A 23,186-nucleotide genomic window follows, 5' to 3' on the forward strand; every position below is an offset into this window, starting at 1 on the left:
TCTATTTATTTAATCCTTATTATTATAATTTAATTTTAAAGTTTTAGGCTTATTATTATAATTTTATATTATAATAATAATAATATATAAATCTTTAATTATAATTTTGTTATTTCTTATTACTATAATTAATTCTTAACTTTAAAATTAAAAAAAAATATTTTTATTACCTATATAAATAGCACCTTAATAGAAATATTATATTAACTAAAAAAAAAGAAATTAAATATATTTATATTAATTATTTAAGTATTTATAATATTTATTATTTTTCTTTAAATAAAAAGTTATAATATTAACTATAATATTAAAAAGCCTAAATTAATTAAAGTAATTTTAATTAAATTATTTATTATATTTTCTATTTATAAAAAAACCCTTTAATATAATTACTATATAGTAGTTTTAGGGTTATAAGAATTACCTACTTTTACTTATTTTAATAATAGTATTATTATTAATTCCTTAAATATATTAATAGCAGTAAATATAATTAAAAAAGGTAATATTAATATCTTTTTAATTTATTAATTAAAAATTATTACTTATAAGGTTAAAGCTAAAGATTTTTTTATAACTTTAATTAATTAAGTAATTTTTTACCTTTTTTTATTAATACTTTTTTTAAAATTTAAAATTTTCTTAATATTAAAATTTATATTATAAAATTTAACTATAACTATTAAGTCTATAAGTATAAGGTCTTTTTTTATAGATTTAATATTTATACTCTTTTTAAGGTTAAGGCTTCTTTTAGGCCTGCCTTTTCTTTATAAAAATAAAGGCTTTAAAGAATAGTTAAATAAATTAAAAGTATTTAAATTATAATCTTAAGTTTTATATTATTAATATTAATATAAATTAACTTAATTTAATTAAATTAAGATTTCTTTATAAAGATAACTTTAAATAATATATTTATAAAGTAGATTATTATAATAGTTATAGTTTTAAATAGGAAAACTAGTCTATATTAGGTTTATATTTACAGGATATATAAGGCATTAAACTAAATATATTAATAAAGTATTATATCTCTTAATAGTTAATAATATAGGTAAGGCTTATTAAGGTAAAGATGCCTTATTAATAGCTAATAAGCTAAGTTTTATCTAATACTAAATAAATATATATATATATTATGCAGGCTTACAGTTAAGTAAGTTAGGCTTATAGTAAGTCTGTGGGCTGAGTTATAAGTCTATCGTGAGCCAGTAGAGCGGCTTATGGTAAGTCTTCTTTAATGTGGTGTGAATTAGTCTATAATTGGCGAAAAGTAGTGGGGTATATATAATATAAGTACTATATCCTGTTTAGTCGTAATAATTATATATAGTCTTTATTAAGTAATAATTTCCTATATTTAAATTAAAGTAAAATCTATTTAAGGGCTTAAAAATATTAATATTAATTTTTACTTTTTTTTTAATAAATATAATTATTATTAAATTTAAGACTTTATATTTATTAAAACTATATAATTAATTTATAGTAGTTATAAGGCTTAAATTTATATTAATACTTTATATTAAAAATACTATAACTTATTAGCTTTTTTAAAATATATATAACTTCTTAAAGGTTATTATTAAATTACCTATATTAGCTTAAAGATATTTCTTTATTATTAAATATATAGATCTTATAATTAAAGTTATAAAGTAATTATAATAATAATTATAATTTATATAATACTTTATAAGCTTTTCCTTTTAAAGGTATAACTATATATTTACTATATAATTAATAGCTACCTTAAGGTAATCTATAGGTTATTAAAAACCCTTAAGCTCTTTTTTATAATTTATTAAAAATTAACTTTCTATAAGTTTATTTTAATACTTAAGGAAGTTTTAAAAATTTCTATTTTAAATTATAATATAAGTATTTAGGTCTTAAATAGCTTTTAAAAAATACTACTTTATTTTTATAAAAATGTTTATATTTATATATTAATAATAAAGAATATAACAAATTATATTAAAGACTTTATATATTATAAATGCTTTTAAAAGAGCTAGCTTATAATTTATAATAATAATTTATAACAAAAATATATAAAATTCTAGAAATAGCTTATAAAAGGTATTAATAGCCTAAATATATTAAGCTTTCTTTTTATTATTAATAAATATAATAGCTATTTAAAAGGTTTTCTTTATAGATATTATATTATAAATATTAAATAATAGTACATTAAAATAGTTTATTCTATATATATAATTAAATAAAATAACTTTAAGATATAAAATAAGGCTATTTATATTATTAAATAGTATAATTATTAAGTATAATAAGCAGTTAGTCTTTTAATCTTTAACTTTATAATACTAAAAGTAGTTATTATTTTATATTTAATTACATAGCCACTTAATAAAGATATAGTATATAAGCTTTTTAGCTTAAGCCCTTTAAATAATATTATTTATATTATATTAAGTTATATTTTAAATATTTAGATTTAAGTTAATAAGTAATTATTAATATATTTTAAAAAGTTTAAGGCTATTATTTTAAGACTTAATTATATTAAACTTTCTCTTTTTAATAATTTTAATTTAATAAAAAGAGAATAACTATAAATTATTTTTTCTATAGTTATAAAATTTAAAGTTATTATTATTATAATAGTATATTACTTAGCTTTTATTAATAAAACTTATAATAAAGTAAAAAAGATAATTAGTCTTTTTTATATATATTTTTTACTATTTACTTAAATAAATAATTAAATTAACTTAATAATAGCTTCTTTCTTTTATACATTATATATTAACTATATAAAAATCCTAAAAAAATAGCTTTTTAATATATATAATAAATCTTTATTTAATATATAATAGTTAAAGTTTTAAATAGAGAAACTAATTTATATTAAGTTTATATTTACAGAATATATAAAGCATTAAACTAAATATATTAATAAGTATTATATCTCTTAATAGTTAATAGTATAGGTAAGGCTTATTAAAGTAAAGAAATATTATTAATAGTCAATAAGTTAAGTTCTATTTAATATAAAATAAATATATATATATATATTTAGGTAATTATATAAAAGTAATATAATATAAGGTTATTATTAGTCTTAAAATAATATAATCTTAAAATGCTATTAGTCTTAAATTAATTAGTCTTTTATTTAATTAGCTATTATAATATATTTAAGGTAGAGTTCTTATAAAGTCTATATAATATAACTGCTAGAATTATAATATAATAGCTTAATTAAATTAATTAATTTTAATATATATAGTATTAAAAGACTTAAATTTAAGCTTTAAAATTAAATCTATTATAAAATACAGTTTTAATAAATATATAAAAATAATAATAGCTTTAAAATTAATTAAATTATATAATAATATTTATTTTAAATTATATAATTATAGGTAAATTAATTAAATTAAGTAATAATAATTAAGTTAATTTTATAGTATAATTTCTAACTTTAATATCTAACTATAATTATAGGTATTAAGCCTTAATTTTAGATGCTATTTACCCCTATATAGGTGCTGTAGATTCACTCCCTATTATGGTCATACTGTCATAGTATAACATCAGACTGTTGTTGCCTGTATGAAAAGGCATCTGCGTCATAAAATGTCAAAAATCTGGGCCTAATTTCTGAGCGAACCATTATTTTCAACCTCCCTCGGGCATCTGATTGATTATCGTAAGGTCCTGTATTACCTCTTCCGCCGTTGCGTAGACAGCCCCGGGATGACCCAGATTAGCCAATGCTCATTGGCTTGTCAGAATAGGCTGCATTCTTGCCATTTTCGGATTGCATTGCTCCCCGCCTGAAGTTCACTTTTATTGGTGGATCATGCAAATACACACATGTGCTGCGGATTAATTTGCCTCACGAGAATTGGACTGAGTTGCTATTATATAAACTCACTAAATACCACAGAAAACATGGAAAGGTATACTGCCTGAGCTACGTTTAAGCCTCAACATGTTTCTGTGCAGTTTTGATCTCTTGCACATCATCCTTCAGCCCCTTGAGTCTCCGTTTTGGCGAAACAAGGGAGATGCAATGGCCGAACCTGAGTGTTGCCAACATGAACTCAAGCAACCAATCCCGCAAAGAAACGGCACAGAAAAGGCCAAGCGCATTACTCAATGGGATCCCTGTATTCATAACCAACCCAATGCACCAGTATGCAGGCATGCTGCATCTCTGTCTCGCAGAAAAGACATGGAGCTTCATGACTGTTCTACCAATGATACAGAAGATGAAGTTGATATTGGAAACTTCGCGTCATCGGAACTCAAACTGCTTCAGAATGATGATTTCCAGCTCCAGCGACTTAAGGCCAAGAAGCATGTACTTGCAATATTGAAGGACTGGAAAGAGAAGATGGAGTCCATCACGCCACCAGAGAATGAAGTGCACTCTCAAAAACGCTTCACAATATCGCCTGGACACCAGATGGAGCATGGACAAATATATGATGAGTATGATATCAGCGACGATGATCTCGTTGTGATATCCCGTCCTAAGCGCCGCTCCAGAGATAACCTTCGTCTTGCCTGCCCTTTCTATGTTTATGATCCTGAGAAGTGTCATCAATGTCTGTTCACGAGCGACCTTCGAAACATTTCGGATGTGATTGAGCATTTGTTCCAATCCCATTCTCGTCCATGCTACTGTTTAAACTGTTACGGAATATTCGACACACAGATTTGTCGCGACAATCATGTTTTGAATGAGACATGCCGACGGCGTGCTCCGGGTCCATTGTTTGGATTATCCGAATGCCAGAAATCGATTCTACTCGAGACAGAGACGCATTTCACTGATGAAATATCACAATGGCTTTTCATTTGGTCCATCGTGTTTCCAGAGTCTTGCGAACCGCGCCTCCCATACCTTGAGCAGGGTACTGGGTAAAGCACCTCCATGCTGCGCAATTTCTGGGGCTTAGAGGGCTCAAAATGCATCCTGGACTCTTTGAGAGACCAGAGAATATCACAATACGAGCAACGATGTGTTGCAGGAGGTTTATAAGGGTTATTCCCAGAGGACCTGGTAAGAAGTGTTTGAGGAACAAAATTAGCGAAGAGTGTCATCTACATGGCTTAGATTAATGTTTGACTCTTGTAATAGAATCACCCTCTTTATATCACCACGAGCCAAGACTATAGTAATTGGAAATTTTGATTAATACTAAAAGCGTATCAAGTTTCCAATAACGAATACCAAATCCGTGCAATCAAGCCAATGTTCAGAAGAAGAAAAAAGTACTCTGCAACTTTCCCTCGCCTCCTACAGGCAACGACAAAGAAGAAGGAAGTGGCGGAGAAAAGAAGTGAAGTGGAAGGTTGAAGAAAAAAGGTCGGAAGAAATTGATGACAAGTAGACAGAAAGGAAGCCAAGAACAAGTGACTAGTAAGCGTCACTGAAACCGCCAGTGTACTCGTTTGAAGGATGATAGTCATACGATTCCATATACTGCCCATATGCAGAACCAGTCATTTGGGAAGGTGCTTGGGTTTCCGGGTGAGGGTAATGTGAAGGCATATCAGAGTAAGACTGCTGCAACGGATGTGATTCTCCTGAGAGGAGGCTTGATGGACTCGCCATGCCATTGTTTGCTTGCTCGAGTGTCTGTTTCTGTAGTTGATGGTGCAGGGGAGCGGCGGGCTGTAAGCCTAGCGGTGTCACCTCTGAGGAATTAAAGGCCGATCGATAAAACTTTTCGACTTCTGCTTCGAGAATTGAAGTTCGCTTTTTCTGCTGCTCCTTGACGATTTTCTTGACTTTAGGCCCAGCGCCAGACTGAGCAGGGTATAGTCCGTTGACAATCTCATCGAACGTAGACCTATGGAGCTCCGTTGTGATATGCAGATTGTCTAGGGCACGCCGGATGATTGTCTCAGCAGCCTCGCGGGCGACGGTCGTCTGGACGTATGGGGATGCTGGGACGGTCCAAAATCTTGTCGTTGCCAGAGGTGGAATACACCCGCTCCACATTGCGTACCACTTGTCTTCAGGGCTGGCCTTCGCCCTGTCACGCTTCTTAAGGACTTCTTGGAGCTCTCCAGGTAGCAACTTGCCCGTCTCTTCAATAGTCTTTAGTTCGCACATATTAGCATCCAGGTGGCGTTGGCGATCCGCCTCCGCCGTTGGGCCACAGAACATTAGACGACAGATCGGATCGTAGACCTTGATTTCCTTGGGATCTGTGCAAATGCTTTTCTCTTTTCCATTCTTAACGGCAGCCTTGGCCTCTCGAGTCGTACACAGTCTGACCTCTTGCAACGTGTGACACCGTTCGAGGTGCCAGGAGACGTCACTTGGTCGGCGAAGACGCATGTGCCTGCACTCGTGGTATTGCATTGTGTCGGTGTTGTAGAAAATGCATGCGAAGAAGACTGGGAGCTGTAATTCGCCATTAGGGAAGCTCTGTTGGCTGGACATCTTGTCAGAGGGATATGGATATGCCGGATCTTTGTGAGGCGGAGAAAAGAAATGTGTTTTCGTAGAATCAATGAGCACCAACTTTTACAACTACCAAGTCAGGATTGAAAAGACGAGAGAAAAGTATTGAGGAGCCCTTTTAATTCAGGCAGCTTTCTGCCTTCCGCGATTGCGCAGGTCTTGGAGGCTCTGTTGTCTGTAATCTACACACATGCAATCACACACATCGACCTACACAGCCGCGGAAGAGAAACAGCCTCATTCATTAGGAGTATTTCGCTATGTGAAATCGACCAAACTCCGTTCAAGCAATTGCAATCCAGACTTTCCCATTGAAATGGAAGGATATCATGGTATTCCACGCTTTTGTTCTCGAGAATAAGCTTATAATTAGGGTTCCGAGTAACATGAGAAAGATAGTCCATCAGCAGTATATTGGAGTATCACACTGGGCAATGTCTTTGGGCAGCCATGTCTCACGCAGGTGCGTGAGCTTGGACACATATGTGGAAGTACTACGCTTGCGCGGAAAGTTAATATCATTATGACTTTGTCATCTTGTGCGGGCCTATCGAGACACAAGTCCATTGGCGAACAGGTTCATCGCAGAGGCCTCCTCTCCAGTGAGAAATTTCCTTGTACGCAGAAGCGGAAGCTTGGGCGGCGGCATATGCCGCATAGCCCTGGCCGATGATCCTATTCGATACAGTATTACACTATTGCTGTTGTACGACACACCCGCAGCTCTCATTCGCCGCCACATATTGTTTCTTTCCCAACTACCAAGCTCTCCGCGCCCGCATTTGTGGTTCGTTATGGCCGTACTGAGACCTCATTGGCCCCCAAGACCTGCTGGCTATACTATTCGTCGGCATTTGATAAATTGTTCCACAGTCGTGACATAGTGCTAAGGCCGAGCATCCGCCGTTGCGGACGACGGTAATTTGGTGAGAAAGCCATAATTATATACTAGATATGAGTCATTCATCGACTTCGAACATGTCTTTTGGTTAGAGTCGGTCAAAAGTTCTACCAGCTAGCTCAAACGATGCCATCTTCCATGACAACTTCAACCAGGTTTGTTTGAAATACCCATTACACCATCCATGTTCTCTAACCCGCGCTCGAAGTGAACCGAACCCATTAAGTAAAAGGGTAGAATCCGATGGCAGAATTCAAAGTTGGCTGTCGGATCCAGGGCTTGACCTACAAGGCAGGCTGCTGACAGGAGCAGCGCCATGGCACAGCCCCGGAGCTCAACACGAAACTGAGAAGAATAATCCAATTCCAGGCTCAAGGCGGCTCTATAATGGAAGGCATATTTGATGGCGGTTAAAAGTGCAATATTGTTTTGTAATTTCAAGGCATTTCATCATAAGCGACTAGAAAATCCTGATAATCTTAAAGATGCATCAATCGTTCAATAGATTGCATAAAAATCATTAACGTTTAAAGTGTCAGAGGCTATGAGATTCGGAATGGCCTCACACACATTTATCGGATGTCTGCTATTCAGAGCCTGTTCTGCACCCCCTCCCCACCACCACATTCGTAGTGGCTCGCATATGTCTTGTGGCCCGACCCTCAGTTGCCTCGTTGCCTGCAATTCTTCATCCTGAACACTACGTAAGCTCTTTCAGCCGCATGCCTCCTGTATTTCTAATATTGGATGCCTTGCCTAGGTATCTCCCAAGCGGTGTATCACAATTTGAATAAATTTTCAGCAGTCCCCTATTTGAAATAACGTGTTTACTACGTACAGCGCCAATACCCGAGCGTGATAGTTTTTCCGACTAATTGGAAATGCAGAATGAAAATCGGTCCAAAGTCTTACGCTTTCGAGCCGGAGAGAACCTTGGCGGTTTCCAATGACTCTTCTCGCACCGACCCTCCTATTGCTTACCCGGCGAAGGACGAGGACGGAGTTCCAAAACCCTCCATTCCGGACGACCAGCCTGCAGATTGGCAGTTCAAACATCCTCTTAGATCATTGAGTTCACTCACCACATCTCAAAACCAACATGAACACTTCGATCATGTCCAAAGAGAATCCTCCACGCTTTATCGTATGATTCATTGCCATTATTCCCCAGAGTGAAGGAAGCTAATAATTCATTGCATATCTCGATGATGCCTCAAATCCAGATATAGCAGAACTGTGCGAGAGCCATCAGCCGGTCTCGGGGCCATGGTCACATACGGAATCATGGCAAGAGACATCGGGCGCTATATCACCACCAAAGACCGAACTTCTTGACGACGCAAACCTTTGGCCCATAAATGAAACTGAATTAGGGATGCTAGAGGGCGCGAAAACAAAACGAATCTTGCTCCCAAAGAGTACGTGTTGGGGACAGCCTCCCGCGGCGCAACCACAGAAAGAAGGAAATTGTTCGGATAGCAAAGCAACGACAATGTCATCCAAGAGGCGTGCTGCGGAAAATAAGGATCCGCAAAAAAAGAGTCGTACTGCTCCATCAACCAATAAAGATAGGAGCATCGAGGCTTTCGCTTGTCCTTACTACAGGAAATACCCGGAGCGTTACTTTGATTGTATCAACCTTCGGCTGAATCGGATATCAGATGTCAAACAACACTTGAAGAGGCGGCACACGTGGAATTATACCTGTTCCAGATGCTCAAGGGGGTTTTCCTTACAAAAAGCATATGAGGAGCATTTTCTGCGACAGGAATGTCCAATAAAAGACTGTACAAACCATGGCAGCGTTTCTCCGCGTGCACAAGAGATACTAAGGTACCGTGTTGATAGGCGTTCGTCTCCCGAACGTCAATGGCATGAAATATGCAGGATCTTATTTGGAAGGCTCGGCAACGCACTAAACCCCCACCATGACGGTATCTTCAAAGAGGTCACGGGAATAATACGTGGCATATGGAGAGCGGAAGAGCAGAACATCATCTCTAGTTTGAGTGGTACACTAAATGTTCCGGGCGCAGATGAGTTGCGCCCATTGCTGTCTCATATTCTCAGCAGAGTTGAAGGATATTTCGAACAGAAGGAACAGACAGTCGCAGAAGAAAGTCTGAAAGAACCAGTCGAAAAACTTCAGGATACTGGTAAGGCGTTTTCACAGAGAGAAAACCCGGGACATGCCTGCCAATCTCCGAAGGTGGGCAGCAGTGAGATACTCAATACGGGGTCAATCAAAGCTCCAGAGCCAGTTGGCCCACCAACACAAGAATGGCAGCTTTCAAATGACATTGAAAGTTCCAGCATGTCAAATTACAGCTTCACCTGTCTCACGCCTACTCAGCATCAAAACCAGTTCGAGTACTCTTATCCTGATCACTCAGCCGGTGGGCTCCATTCGGATCTCGGGATGGATTGGCATCTGGGGGACCTCGGCAGCGACATCTCAATGGGTGATTTCATGTCCTTTAATAGCTCTATGGAGGAAAGTCTACCTTCAGAGGACTACAAATCTTCAACACAAAAACTAAACGGCTTCTAATAAGAAGATTAAACCATTGCGCAAATATCTTCGATGAAACAACAGGCTGTTGAGACCTACATCAAACGGTGTAACAGGGACAGAGAAGCTACGCCATTTGAGACCCTGACATGCCTAGAGGGAGAACACACTTGGGGGCATTGCAATGACATTCCTGTTTCATTCTCGGACGATCATGAATACGGCTTGGTCAAATTGGAAACCAAGACAGCCGCAATAAATCAACCTTGACCCATACACTGCAGAAGAACATGTTTGACAATAATTGTATAGTATAGTACGTCTCTCGGTGCCATGGTATATCTGATCAACTCGCTCCCGAACATACCCCGGACTCAATTTTGGCCCAAGACTAAAACCATACTCCTTTACAAAGACAAATAGAACGAAACCGCTTCAGCCGTAGGTGTGCATCATTTAATATGCCGTCCACCACAATCCTATCTCTTCCATCCGTTCCGAAGGCGTTATCTCCGCCTTTGGCTTTGTACTCCTTGTGCTCTGGAACATCGAGCTATTTTGTATCGAAGAATGCGTATACATGTGGTATTCCCGGCTGGGGGCATAGTAGTATGTGTAGTAATAAGCCGCTGTACAGGTGTTAGCTTTTGTCAATTGAAGTTGAAGTTGGGCCGCAGACGTACCAGCTGTAGCGACAATGGCGACAGTGGGGAATGCGCGAGCCGCTTGGACTGTCAATTTTGGGGCAGCGGGTTGGCGGGGGAAATCGAAGCGGGGAAGCGCTGAGCCGAATGAATTGGTCGTCATGGTTGTTGTATTTTTCTGATAATAATAAATATTCAGTGACTTAGTGATTGAGTAGTTTTAGTTGATGAGTAGTCAATTGGTGATGAATGATATTTACAAGTTGCGGTTCAATTCCCTTTTATCCTGAATTAACCCGGCTGATCCCGACAATCTGGTCTTTGTGCGCTGAGATCATGGGCGTTGACGAGAATAAACTCGAATGGTGCTGCTACAAAGCTGTGGCCTGATCGCCAAAAGCTGCTGATTTCCATACGCTGGGTACGGGAAAACCCCAGAAGTTTAAATTCACATGATCCAGAAATCATCTCACATTTTGGCTGAGTGTCGTCATTCTGCCCTGAGGGAGCCCCTGGTCCGGGCATGGATTAGTGGCATGACGGTGGATTCACCATGTTCGGAATGCTCCTATGATCTGATTGGCGTGCAAGCTATTTGGAATTTGTTAGTAGAGCCTCACTCAATATGACTTTCTCGTTCAGACTACTTTCATTGATGATGTTCGAGTTGCTCGCTTATTGGGGCGTATCTTATGAGCTTCCATTACCTTAAGTCAAGATAGGTATATTATATAAACTGATATAAATACCGCTCTTTAAATCTTATTATATATTATATAAACTTATAAAATTAAGTAATATATATAGGTTAAAGCTAATATACAGGCCTGCAGTTTCTAACTATATAAGATTACTATTAATTTATAAACCTAACCTTTACTATTCTTTTTCATCTTTTAATTTTATTAATAACTTATAATTATTTTAACTTTTTATAATTATTATAACTTTATATTTAAGAAATATATTTATTAATATTATTTATATATATATATATATAAATGTTTAAAGGTTTTAAATAATATTAATATAACTTTATAAATATAATTAATAATTTTAATAATAATAAATACTTTAAAGTTAAATAGACTTATTACCTTATTTATTAGCTTTTCTTTTTATTTAATTAATTAAAAGGGATTTCCTTTATAAAAAATAATATTTATTATAATTAAATTAAAATATAAAGTTATTAATTAATTAATAATATTTTAATTAAAAGAAAAATATATTTTTATAAGCTTAAATAAAAAGGAAAAAAAGAAAATAAATTTAATTAATACTTTAATTAATATTATAAATAGTAAAAAAAAGGCTTTTTTTAATTTAAAGATATATTTAAAAGTTAAAATTAATTATAATTGTTATTATTTATAGCTATAACTTTTAGGTTATAAATTTTAATTATAATTAAATCTTTAATTATTTTAATAGCAGTTAAATAATTTCTAAAGTATTTAATAAGTTTTTTAAATTTAATAATTATATCTTTTACTATCTTTTAGCCTAAAAAGTTAATATTTTTAATTCTTTTTATAAAAATAAAATTATTTTAACTTTTATTAGGCCTTATAGTTATTTTTATATAAAGAAATAACCTTATAATTATTTTATATTAGTTTTTTATTTTATTTTAAGCTTTTTAAATAATTTATATTATTATAATCCTTTAATTACTTATATTTTAATTAATCTTCCCTTTTTATTTTTCTTTAAGATTATAAATATCTATTTCCTTTTAATAAAACTATTTAAATAATTTATTTATTATTATATTTAATAGCTATAATAAGCTTATATAGCCTATAGAGATTTAAGTTAAAGTTATAAACTATTTTTTAATTTTTTTTTAATTTATTTTATTAAGTAAAAAGTTATAATATTTATTATTAATAGAAAGTTATTTATTATTAATTTAATAATTAAAATATCTTTTTTTATTTATATTTCTATTAAGTCTTTATTATTATATATATTATCTTTAATTTAAACTATTACTTCTTTATTAATATTACTTTATTTACAGTTCTTAAATATAAAGTTAATTAATTATATACTTAAGTATATATATTTAATTAATAGAGGTTAATTTAACTTTTACTAACTAACTTATATAAAGTAATAGAGTTAACCTAATTCCTTTAAACCTTTAGTCTAACTCTACTATTACCCTACCTTTATCTTTATATTAAGAGTAATACCCCTTTTACTATAATAACCCTTTTAGCTATATTAAGAAGCCACTCTTTATATATATTTAAGTTTAGGCCTATAAAGGCCGTAAGAAAGGCAGCCTGGTTTAATTTAAAAAGATAACTTTTCTTTAAGACCCTCTTTAGGTCCTTTAGATTTAATAGCTTATTATTAATTTAATTTAAATTAATTAAGCTAAAATAGCCTATATAATAAATTAACTTAATTAAGTTATAATTAAAAATAGCTATTTTAATTAAATTAAATTAATACTTTAATAAAAAGTTTTTTTTAATAGTAATTACTATTATATAGACCTCTTTTAGTTCTTTTTTATTAGCTCTCTATAAGGCAGGCCTAATAGCTATATTAAAGTTATAGCTAGTTATATAATAGGTCTAATTATATAACTATAGGCTATTTTATAGTATTATATTAATAGCTATAATTAATAAGTATAAAAAAAGTTAAATTAAGAAATATACTTTATAATAAACTTAACTTAGTATTATTTTAATCTTTTAGTTAAGGTAAAAAAAGAAGGCTAATATAGCTATTAAGAGGTAATATCAATACTACTTAATTAAAGCAGTAATTATACTATTAAGGTAAATAAACTGTATATAATTTTAACCTTTAAGATATAGGCCTACTATAAGGGCCTTATTATTTAAGCCTTTATATATAAAGTTAATAGCTTAATAGCCTTATAAGGCTAATAGTAAAGAAAAAAAAATTATATATATTATTATTATATATTACCTTAATTCTTAAAGTATAAAGATAACCCTTATCTTTAAAAATCCTGCCTTTATTATTAATAAAACCTTTAAATATAGTTATAGAATTAAGCCTATAAATATTATCCTTAAAGATATATAAAATTACTATTACTTATTACTTTTCTTATTTATTATATATAATCTTTATAGAGATAATTTTCTCTTTAAATATAGCTTAAATACTATTAGTATTATTTATAAATACTATATATATCTTATTAATATTTAAAGCATATTATTATTTAAAGTATTTTTAAAGTATATTAAAAATATATTTAATTTCTATTTTAAGTAATAATTATTATTTTAAGTAATAATTATTATTTTAATAATAATAATTATTAATTGTATTATATTTATTTAATAAATTAATAAAATAACCTATATATCTTATAATAAGCTTTAAGTTATTAAGTAGTTTATTTTATAACTTTCCTTTTAATTATTTTATAATACTTTTTAAAGCCTGTTTATTATCTATTTAAAAATATAAATAAATCTATTTATTTATTTAATAATATTAATAATTTAAATATATCTTTTATCTATTTTTAAAATTAAATTATAGTAATAATATATCATTAAAAATAAAGCTAAATAAAATCTTAAAATAACTCCTTCTTAAGGTTTAGCTAATAAGATAAATAGTTTTATTTTTCCTTTATAATTAACTAAAGGTCTTTTTTTTATTATTTATTAATTATTAATTATTTAACTTAAAAATAAGCTATAGCTTTATATTAAAAAGGTCTTTTATATTTATTTATTAAATTAAAATTTATTAAATTATAAATATAATAATAATATAAAAATATTATTACTTTAAGCCTTTTAGCCTTTAAATAAATTTCTTTTTTTCTATAACTAGTTTCTTTAATTTAAAGACTTAATTTTAAATTTCTTTTACTTTTAGCCTATATTTCTTGAGTTTAAATAGTTAGCTAGCCTTAAGACTATATTATTAAATAGAGCTTATTTCTTTAGTTATTTTTATATATTATATATCTATAAATAACTTTATTTATAACTTTAAGAGTAATATATAATTAAATTAAATCTATTAATTAATATTTTTAGGCTATTTAATTAATATATATAAAAAAAAGCCTTATTTAATAACCTTCCTAATTAGGCTAGGTTAATATTAATAGGTTTTACAGGCGCTGCTTAATTTTATAAGTTTATATAGTAAAGGTCTAACTAACTGTCTTCTAATGTTTTCGGTGCCATCTAACGTAATGCTGCCGCAAGGTACCTTTAACTGCTGTTATTGGCGAACCAATATTTATAACCCAATTCAATACCCCATAACTCCCTTTGAGCTTCAATTGCCCATCATTTATCGTCATTAAACCCCCAAAAACTCAATCCTGTTCGCAACGCCGGTGCCCTTATTTTTTTGTACTTGTTCAACTGTCCCACTTCTCACTCCTTATAACGCAGAAATCCAAGATAAGACGTAAATATGTTCAAATGAAGAAGAATTCATGATGATGTCGTTAAAATCTCAGGCTCAGAGCTTCAATCATTAAGTGCCGCGGAAGTTGTTCTGGTATCGGTCGGGACAATCGCGAGCCATATGACCAGCGTTGCTACAGACGCGACAGATGATGCTCGCAGTGAAGTTTTCCCAGGTATCATTGGGAAACGGCATGGGCCACTGCGTCAAGTCCGGCAAATCAGTCGGTGCAGTGTTCGGGATGTGGCTAGTAGCATGGTTCACATCTCCAAACTCATCCGCCGTACCCCAGGAGTCATTAAACATATTGGTAAACGGGCCATCGCTCAAATAATTGTGAGGGTTTTGCGGAAGGTCCGCTACTTGCTGAACAAAATCTTCTGGAGGAGCAGGGTGGTAAGGTTGATTGACAGCTCCAGGAACTGGGTGATCTTGGATAGCGTTGTGTGGCTGTGCATCAACAACAATTGGAGCAACAGGTTCTGCCTCGTTATACGGGGTTGGTGTCGATGTTCCCGGGTACAATGTGGTCCATATTCTCTCCCATTTCTGATCGTTGCCAGTCGCCGCGTTGACATCATCTTTGAGCTTTTTAAACTCTGCCGGTAGCAAAACGCCCGTCTCTGCAATGCTTTTTGCCTCGCATACTGTGTGGCGATCACATCTGATATCAGCCCCACGGCCATGGAACTCATCCCTGCACGCCGGACAGTAGAAAACGATCTTATGGGGGTCTGTCGTTCTCTCCGCGACGTCGGGATCACCATCCGTTGAATGAGCTGTTTCCTGTACATCCATCCTCACTTCTTTCAATACGTGGCGTCGGCCGATGTGCTGTATAACATAGCTGATGGACGTTATGTGGAGCCCTTTGCATTTACAGTATCGAGCTGGATGATACTTGTGGAATGGGCATGGAAATGTTTTGCGGTCGGGGGAATTTGTGGGTGGAGGAAAACGTGGTCCATCGCGGCTGGAATCACCTTCATCGTCCTCCTCATCATGATCTGTGTCGCTCTGGGACTCGTCGCCACGACCATTTGCGTCATCACCATTTGTGCCATTCTGGGCATTGTCGGCAGGTCTGTTTTCCTTGCGCGGCTTCTTGCTGTTGCTGCTAGACTTGCCAGGGCTCCCCGGTGGCCTTTTCTGGCTAGAAGGGCCCCCAGCAGCAGCCCTGTAATGATCCCCTGTAGAGATGTCTAGTTTCGGAGGGGCAAGACCCAACGGCGGGAGCGGGCCGATGCGCAAGGCTGGGCCAAAAGCTCCCAGATGGCCACTGTGCGCATTGAAAACTAATTGTCTTTATGTCAATGACAGGTTCAATGCGCCTAAAGTTGTTCTGGAAACCTAGCTATTTACCATTTTGCTGACACTGCACACTCGCTAGGGCTAGAATGCCAAGTACAGGGTAGCCTGACTTGAACAGTTGGCTCAGGGCTTTGTAGGTTATATGCTGGCCAATTGACTTGCAATCATCATTTCCATTGTTTGGAGGCATATCTCCTGTTTGCTCTGCTTTCGAAGCCACTTTGGCTTCGAATCTGTCTCGTTTGCGTCTCCAGAAATGCGAGAGGCGTCTGGTGAAACGTTTGTGTAAGCCTGGGGTGGACGACTCGTCGCCCTCACCGTTGGACAGCCTCCAACAGTGTCGTACTGGAAGTTCCGAAGACATCGTGCCGCTACTAGTGAGATTTTAGGTACTTCTGTAACAGGGCGCCGATGTCGTTCATCCCCTTGAAACCCTATGAGCCTGGAGGGTGCAATTGAAGCTTATGGAATGTTTGAGATTAATTGACGCTTATTGAATGTTTGAGATTGAACAAAGGTTAATTGTGTTTCATTGTATGGGTTGGTGGTTGTATAGTTATTAGTTTTGTATAATGCGAACTATCTGCCTTATCCACCGTTGCGGAGGGCGTTTTTATTTCATGAACATAGCCTTGACAGGCAGACAAGAGCAGAGCCGCACCACAATTGTGTGTGTGGTGTACGAAAAATCAAGGACATCTTTTACTCATCTAAATCCTTAGATGAACGTACGCACCCCAACCGTTTCATCGCACTGAATTGGGTTCCAGAAGGGTTTAAATTGAATAACAAAAAGATGCGGTGAGGAATAAAGTTCGATAGATCGGATGCCAAGTAACCAAGAATAGCGGTATGCCATAGTAGCAGGGCGGCTTGATCCCACGATCGTGGAAGCTAGGGCGCCTCGCTCGAAGGTTACAGGGATCGTTATCGTTTATTGCAGATCCTCTTCCACCGATATGGAAGCCGTTAACAGCGAATATTGTTTGAGAGGCCTCACTGATAACAATCTATCCACGGATGTGGACGTTGCGGGGGAATTTTGGCGCTTGTGATGCAAGGTGATTCAGCCCTCCACAATCGTGGAGGCTTATCACCTAAGGCATTGGAGATAGTGATTGGTCGTAGCTTTGAGGCGCCTGCATTAGACACTTCCTTGGTCCGCAGAGTTCGCCCTGGCGTTTTTCTGTTGAATGGTCGTGTCAACGCAGGTACAGATTCCTCACGAGTTCGAAGACTTGGGGGTCGTACTTTGTTAGCGTGACGTTCAATCAATCGAGAGCTCACGATGGTGGACAGTTCACATAATCCATCACCATTGTGAAGATGAAGGGCACATTCGTGGAAATAAAGCGTTAACTATGCTATATAATCCGACTGCGTGTTCTGATAGTTGAAACTCCATGTCCGTCAAATAAACTTCTTCATCATGCCGGCCTACAAACAATCGTCAAGAAGGTCAACAGATTTGCCCACTTGCGACCAGAAAATTGAGTCACTGATGTATCTGCAGAGATCCGAGTAAAGTAGGCTCTCAGCAAGAATGTGATGGCCGCATCCAAGATTGGCTATCGGACTCTGGCCTTGACATTCAGCGACGGCTGCTTACAGGGGGTTGCAGCCAACGGGAGCCGCTATCGCCAGCACCTGAAAAACACAACATGGCTAAATCAGCAGACCTCAAAGCAAGATTGTGAGGCTTGACGTAAAGTGGGCTGGATGTCTTGAATAGTACGGGCATCTGTGCATATGCACGAAAGGATCGTAGTACCACAGGAATACAGCGGTACCAGGTTAAAATGAAACATGCCAAATTTGAGCGCCAATTGTGCCGTATCTGTTTGTTGTACCTCCATGTACCGGGGCGCAGTTATTACATGCCCTATCTGACGTATGCCTAAGCTGATGAACCCCACAGTAGTTGTAATGGTATAGATGGCGCATCGCTCCTTGCTGCCCTGCGATGTTTTTTGTTTCGCACCAACCCATCTGTCTTGGGCAAGCTTTCACTATTTTCTCCGTCCGCTTTCATCAAACCAATTTGAGATCAGCCTTGACTGTATTTCTCCAAAGCTTGTGACTACAAGACACATATGGATTTATAGAACCTTCAGAATTCATTCTTGAGCGCTGTTCGATCTAGCTGGCCAAGGAGCTAAGTGAATATAAGATAAAGAATATGTTAGTTCGATACGATACCGATTTTCAAGAGTGCAGTGCGCGAAGCTCGCATGGCAATGAACGCATCAATATGGATGAGAGCATTACTTGTAACGAGGGGTACGTAGATCTCAGTGATGGCCTTCCAGAGGACACGGGGAAGAGCAAACAGATAAATACAAGGCCTTCGAAACGAAAGGCTGGCAAGCAGGGCAATTCGTGTCTTAGCATACGGCCACTCAAGCATCGGCCGAACAATAATACGAGGTTAAGACCTCTGGCTCCAAGTAAGTGAAACTCACGTCGGAAAGAATCACATCGCGCTAATATTAACAAGACAAAGTGAATCGCAAGGATGTCCCTAATGAACAAGGAGACAATCATTTAGAACGTCAGGAAATCGATCATATATGTTCTGGTCACGCAAGCTCTCGTCGAGCATCATTGCCGGATAGCCTGGTCTTCTCAGCAAATATGGCACATTCAATACCAGACTTTTCACCAGAGAACAACAGAAACTCAAGCACTATTGTTGGACTTCCAACGAGCTCTCAATTATACGCTGATATGCGTGGCTCAGTACAGCACATCAAGACGGAAATGAAACTGGAGCATCCAGTTTCAGGGCTCCAGACAAGTCAAGATACGAGCAATTTGATGAAAAGACCAGCCGAAGGCAGTAGTGCCCCCCAGAAGAAAAGCCGGAAGACCAAAAGTCACAACGATGTTGAGGATTCAGACCGTGATCGCGATTATTATTCTGGCAGTGGTGAGGTTGAGAAAAAGAAAGAAGAGACATTCGCTTGTCCGTTTTACAGAAAGGATCCAGTTCGCTTTCTTGAGTGCATAAATGTCAGAATGGTCACTATATCGATTGTCAAGCAACACCTAAAGAGACGGCATGCAGCAAACTCACATTGCTCCGCCTGCAAACGGGGGTTTCCTTCCCCAAAGCTGCTTGAGGATCATCTACAGGCAGGGTGCTGTTCTCGCAGTATAATAGATAGCTCTGATACTATACCTCCTCACATTTTGGAGGCTCTCAAGCTCCGTTCTGACAGACGGATATCATCAGCGGCTCAGTGGCGCGACATCTGGGTGCTTCTTTTTGGGACATCCGATACTCCACCTAAGCCGTTTCTAGATGGTATTGCCAAAGAGATGACGGGAATAATCCGAAATATCTGGAATCAAGACGGAAGCCAAATTGTGTCCAGGTATGTTCGAGAGCGAGGGTTACCAGCTACCCCAGGACAACTGTTATCTTTACTACCAGAGCTTCTCGATAAAGTTGAGGATCGATTCGAAAACAAGCCGCTCAAAAACGAGTCTGATGAACAGCTTCAAGGGCCTCTGACAGAAACCAACACAAGAGCAAGAGATGACTCTTACCAGGGACCTACAACTCTTGCCGACTACCCTTATAGTCCATATTACACGTCAGATTTTGACTCTATGCCGACCTCAGCTTTCCTACCCAGCCAACTTCTAAAGTCAATGTCCGTGGCTAGCTACCACTGTGATCCCTCATCAGTTGAGGAAGCGTTCGAACCAGAGCAGACCGACTCTGAGTGGGCCACTACTAGCTTGTCAGCACATACAGGGCCATTGATTTGTATGACAGCATTTGACCCTACTCATCATCCGTATGATATCTTCCAGCAAGGTCCTTTATCACAGACAGCTGGAACAGATATCTATCAAGATTGGCCTGGGCTCTCTGATGACCACTCTCTGAACTTCTTAGAGGAGTAAGATAGTAGCTGGTATCATTTTGGACATAGAAAAGTTTTGTTCATCGATATTTCGATACCTGGTTATGTTACTACATTGCAATAGGTAGCAAGCGGGCTGGTCTACCTCGCTATACTACCAGACGCATGTTAGCGTATAAAGACAGGAAATGAACATTATTGGTTCATATTTCGACTTGACAGTCGCCGTACCATTTCTGGCTCTTCTAGATTGAGTCGGAGCTTGAGGGAAGGATGACACGGAACTTGTGTTTCCTTGAACATAAGTCACCAGCCATAAGGTCTTTGTGGCAGCGTGACTAACTCATATCACAATAAATCTAGCTATTTTACCAAGGGCGAGAGCTTGTATTCATTCACGCTACAGAAACCTTTGTGATCAGGGTCTCAACAAGTCATATCAAACCCATGTCTGAAGTATAGGCGGAAACAATTATTCATAGTCTCATGCAGTGCTTTGAGCTTGACTTGAAAATGCGGTACGAGATTTCTGTTAATTGCAAGATATTAAATATCATGTAGTCTAATGCTCAACTTGAGTTCGAATGATCAAGGTATAAAAACTAGCAACAGCTCTTACGCTTCTGCATCAAAGTGGATTGTCTTGAACTCTGAACCATTCCCACTCCCTCCCATTGCAACTCTCACACTCGTTTCCCTTTATTCTCTATGATAATCCCTTGGCTGTTTGGGGAACGCAGAAATGTAGCATAAAATCCCTAGCATCTCTCGTATCTAGCTCATACACTTTTCTGTTCTCAAAACCAACATCATCCAAAGTCACTTCCTTCAGGGCTTTAGCAAACCATGGTTTCATTTCCTTCGATACCAAATGATCATAAGGAGCCACGTCGTGGATATCGTGCGGAAGTTCCATCCATTCAGCCAGTTCCTCTTCTTCTTCATTCGACAACCGCTGATGTAAAATCTCCTGGAATGCATCTGAGCGGACTTCACTCATTATCTCCGCATATATTTCTGGAGTGATTTCTGGCTCAAGTCTTGCGAATTCGGATGGGCTGTCAGATACGACTAATGCCTGAACTACGAGCTGCTTTAGATCGGGGATTAAATGCAGAAGCTCCAGATACGTTGTCCGGTTGGCTATCTGAGGATACCATATAATACGTGTGCGGCACATCTTCTTTGGTGAAAGGCCTCTCGTTGTTTAGCCACGTCAGATCGTCGTTCATGATGAATCGCGCGTGAACAAACTTCTGGAGCACAGCTAGCTCTGGTTGTTCATAGCACCACTTGGCGAAAAGGGTGTTGTGGTAGAAACCGCGCACTATGCACTGCATTTCGCCATTGACAGGGCGAGGTCGTCTTAGTTGCACGTAACGGTCAATGTTTCCAGTGAAAGCGGCCACGAGAATGAGGATGTCTTTGTCAACCGTGGGTAGGTGTCGTGGCAAGGGAGCGTAGAGTGGAGCGAGCGTCTCGGTTGGAATTGCCCTCTCTTCCAGCCGTTTCCCGTCGGCCGCAACGCACCAATCTTCGGTGATGTCAAACGGAGGAGGGAAGATTTCGTGGTTTACTGGCTGCCTCTTGTCCAGTGTCGACCGAACACAGGTATCGCCGTTCAGAAAGACTCCGGCTTCGGGCTCGTCAAATAGACAAAGATTGTAATCGTCCATTACGCGGTAGAGGCTTTTTGCACCCATTACCAGATCGTAAATACCTTGAGAGGCAGGTAAATTATCGCGGGCTTCCTCTGTAATGGCGACATCAGGAAGAAGATCTAGCTCTTTGTAAAGCTCCGTGTATCCACCAGCAGCACACGCTCGGCCAATCTTGTAGCGCATGAACATGGTAGGATGGACCTTCAAGAGCTGTCGCAAGGTTTCTTGGCTGGGGACGTCGGGGTGCCAGAAGCAGTATGGTATCTGTTCTGGCTTCTCCATCTCGGGTATCCGGTTACTCATGATGTCCCTAGCATGAAAGGCTCGTTCCAAAGATTGGTGCAGGTGTTTGCCACGAAGTTCGATAGCGAAGCCGTCGTGATACCGAATGCCTGCGACCAGACACTTGTAAACCAACTCATGCGGGAAATCGTCGGGAACTGCTTCTCCACGGATGGCAACTCGCAGTGGGTCCAGCTCTAGAGGGAGAATGCCCTCTCGCAGCGTCTTCAGTTCCTCAACGAGCATGGCGGGCGAGTACGACGAGGGGAAATATTTGAGGGATAGAAATAAGCAACACAGTCGAATATCTTGCATTTCTAACGGTCAAACTGGCGGTAAAGAATGGCAGAACCACTCTTATCAACTCATTCATAAGAAGCGCCCATTGTTGGACGGCAACTATGAGGCAAACCGGTCTTGAGGGCCCTACAATTCTTCCCACGACCGCAATACCCAACACTCCTCTAGAACAGTTACCTCATACTGCTAGATGCTACTAATTTACAGAACATGACTTGCTCCTATGAACAAGATCCTGAACAATCGCGTCCTTGCGCCTGGACTCAGGCGAAAACCTTCGAGCTTATCAGCCTTCAGGGCCAGTCAAGCGTCGGCTACATCCCTAAAGGCCTTCCTGGGACCCTTGGCCTTTACGCCCTTAGCATTAGTAAGTATTCCAAGTATTGCAAGGGGAGCCGGCGCTGGATCATCGACGACATCGATAATATTAAGTAAAGCGCCACTAAAAGCCAATGGCTAAAACGCAGTTATATAGATATCCAGAGTTTAATAAACTGGTGATAAAATGTTTCACACAATGCGATAATAAACCTCTAGTAACAACCTGGAACAGGTAATCATGCTTTAATCTTCCGTGACGCATACTGTCAATTTGTGAATGGTGATATGATCATTCTCTGGAACTCGGCTCGCCCTGGACTCTCCAACGCTTGACGGACACGATATCCTAGGCAATTGTCTGGGCTTAGGGGACTGTTTTCTTCTTCTGTCACGTTAAACCGTTACTCAATATGCATACCCTTCGCCCATTGCCCCAAGCTGTCCACGCGGAGGCCCTTAGGTGCTGATATGTTCCAGAAGTCCCTTCCGAG

At 37.2% G+C, this 23,186-nt stretch overlaps 7 protein-coding genes across 7 annotated transcripts; 3 read left to right on the top strand and 4 right to left on the bottom strand.

Moving 5' to 3' along the window:
* Window positions 1–3,964: 3,964 nt before the first annotated feature.
* Window positions 3,965–4,903, top strand: FMAN_11159 (uncharacterized protein; the record flags this gene model as incomplete). The annotated part of the gene is made up of 1 exon (XM_041833936.1): window positions 3,965–4,903. The coding sequence occupies one exon, from the start codon at window positions 3,965–3,967 to the stop codon at window positions 4,901–4,903; it is 939 nt and encodes a 312-aa protein (XP_041684250.1).
* A 495-nt stretch (window positions 4,904–5,398) lies between these two features.
* FMAN_11160 (uncharacterized protein) lies at window positions 5,399–6,433 on the bottom strand (the record flags this gene model as incomplete). Its single annotated transcript, XM_041833937.1, has 1 exon — window positions 5,399–6,433. The coding sequence occupies one exon, from the start codon at window positions 6,431–6,433 to the stop codon at window positions 5,399–5,401; it is 1,035 nt and encodes a 344-aa protein (XP_041684251.1).
* Window positions 6,434–8,243: 1,810 nt separating this feature from the next.
* Window positions 8,244–9,906, top strand: FMAN_11161 (uncharacterized protein; the record flags this gene model as incomplete). Its single annotated transcript, XM_041833938.1, has 2 exons — window positions 8,244–8,499; window positions 8,588–9,906. The coding sequence occupies 2 exons, from the start codon at window positions 8,244–8,246 to the stop codon at window positions 9,904–9,906; spliced, it is 1,575 nt and encodes a 524-aa protein (XP_041684252.1).
* A 417-nt stretch (window positions 9,907–10,323) lies between these two features.
* Window positions 10,324–10,674, bottom strand: FMAN_11162 (uncharacterized protein; the record flags this gene model as incomplete). The annotated part of the gene is made up of 2 exons (XM_041833939.1): window positions 10,324–10,496; window positions 10,551–10,674. The coding sequence occupies 2 exons, from the start codon at window positions 10,672–10,674 to the stop codon at window positions 10,324–10,326; spliced, it is 297 nt and encodes a 98-aa protein (XP_041684253.1).
* Window positions 10,675–15,014: 4,340 nt separating this feature from the next.
* FMAN_11163 (uncharacterized protein) lies at window positions 15,015–16,620 on the bottom strand (the record flags this gene model as incomplete). Its single annotated transcript, XM_041833940.1, has 2 exons — window positions 15,015–16,240; window positions 16,308–16,620. The coding sequence occupies 2 exons, from the start codon at window positions 16,618–16,620 to the stop codon at window positions 15,015–15,017; spliced, it is 1,539 nt and encodes a 512-aa protein (XP_041684254.1).
* Window positions 16,621–18,507: 1,887 nt separating this feature from the next.
* On the top strand, window positions 18,508–20,171 carry FMAN_11164 (uncharacterized protein; the record flags this gene model as incomplete). The annotated part of the gene is made up of 2 exons (XM_041833942.1): window positions 18,508–18,703; window positions 18,754–20,171. The coding sequence occupies 2 exons, from the start codon at window positions 18,508–18,510 to the stop codon at window positions 20,169–20,171; spliced, it is 1,614 nt and encodes a 537-aa protein (XP_041684255.1).
* Window positions 20,172–21,192: 1,021 nt separating this feature from the next.
* FMAN_11165 (uncharacterized protein) lies at window positions 21,193–22,320 on the bottom strand (the record flags this gene model as incomplete). The annotated part of the gene is made up of 1 exon (XM_041833943.1): window positions 21,193–22,320. One exon carries the CDS (start codon window positions 22,318–22,320, stop codon window positions 21,193–21,195), a length of 1,128 nt encoding a protein of 375 aa, XP_041684256.1.
* Between the last annotated feature and the right edge of the window lie 866 nt (window positions 22,321–23,186).

The sequence above is a fragment of the Fusarium mangiferae genome, assembly GCF_900044065.1.
Source record: "Fusarium mangiferae strain MRC7560 genome assembly, contig: FMAN_scaffold008, whole genome shotgun sequence".
NCBI lineage: Eukaryota > Fungi > Ascomycota > Sordariomycetes > Hypocreales > Nectriaceae > Fusarium > Fusarium mangiferae.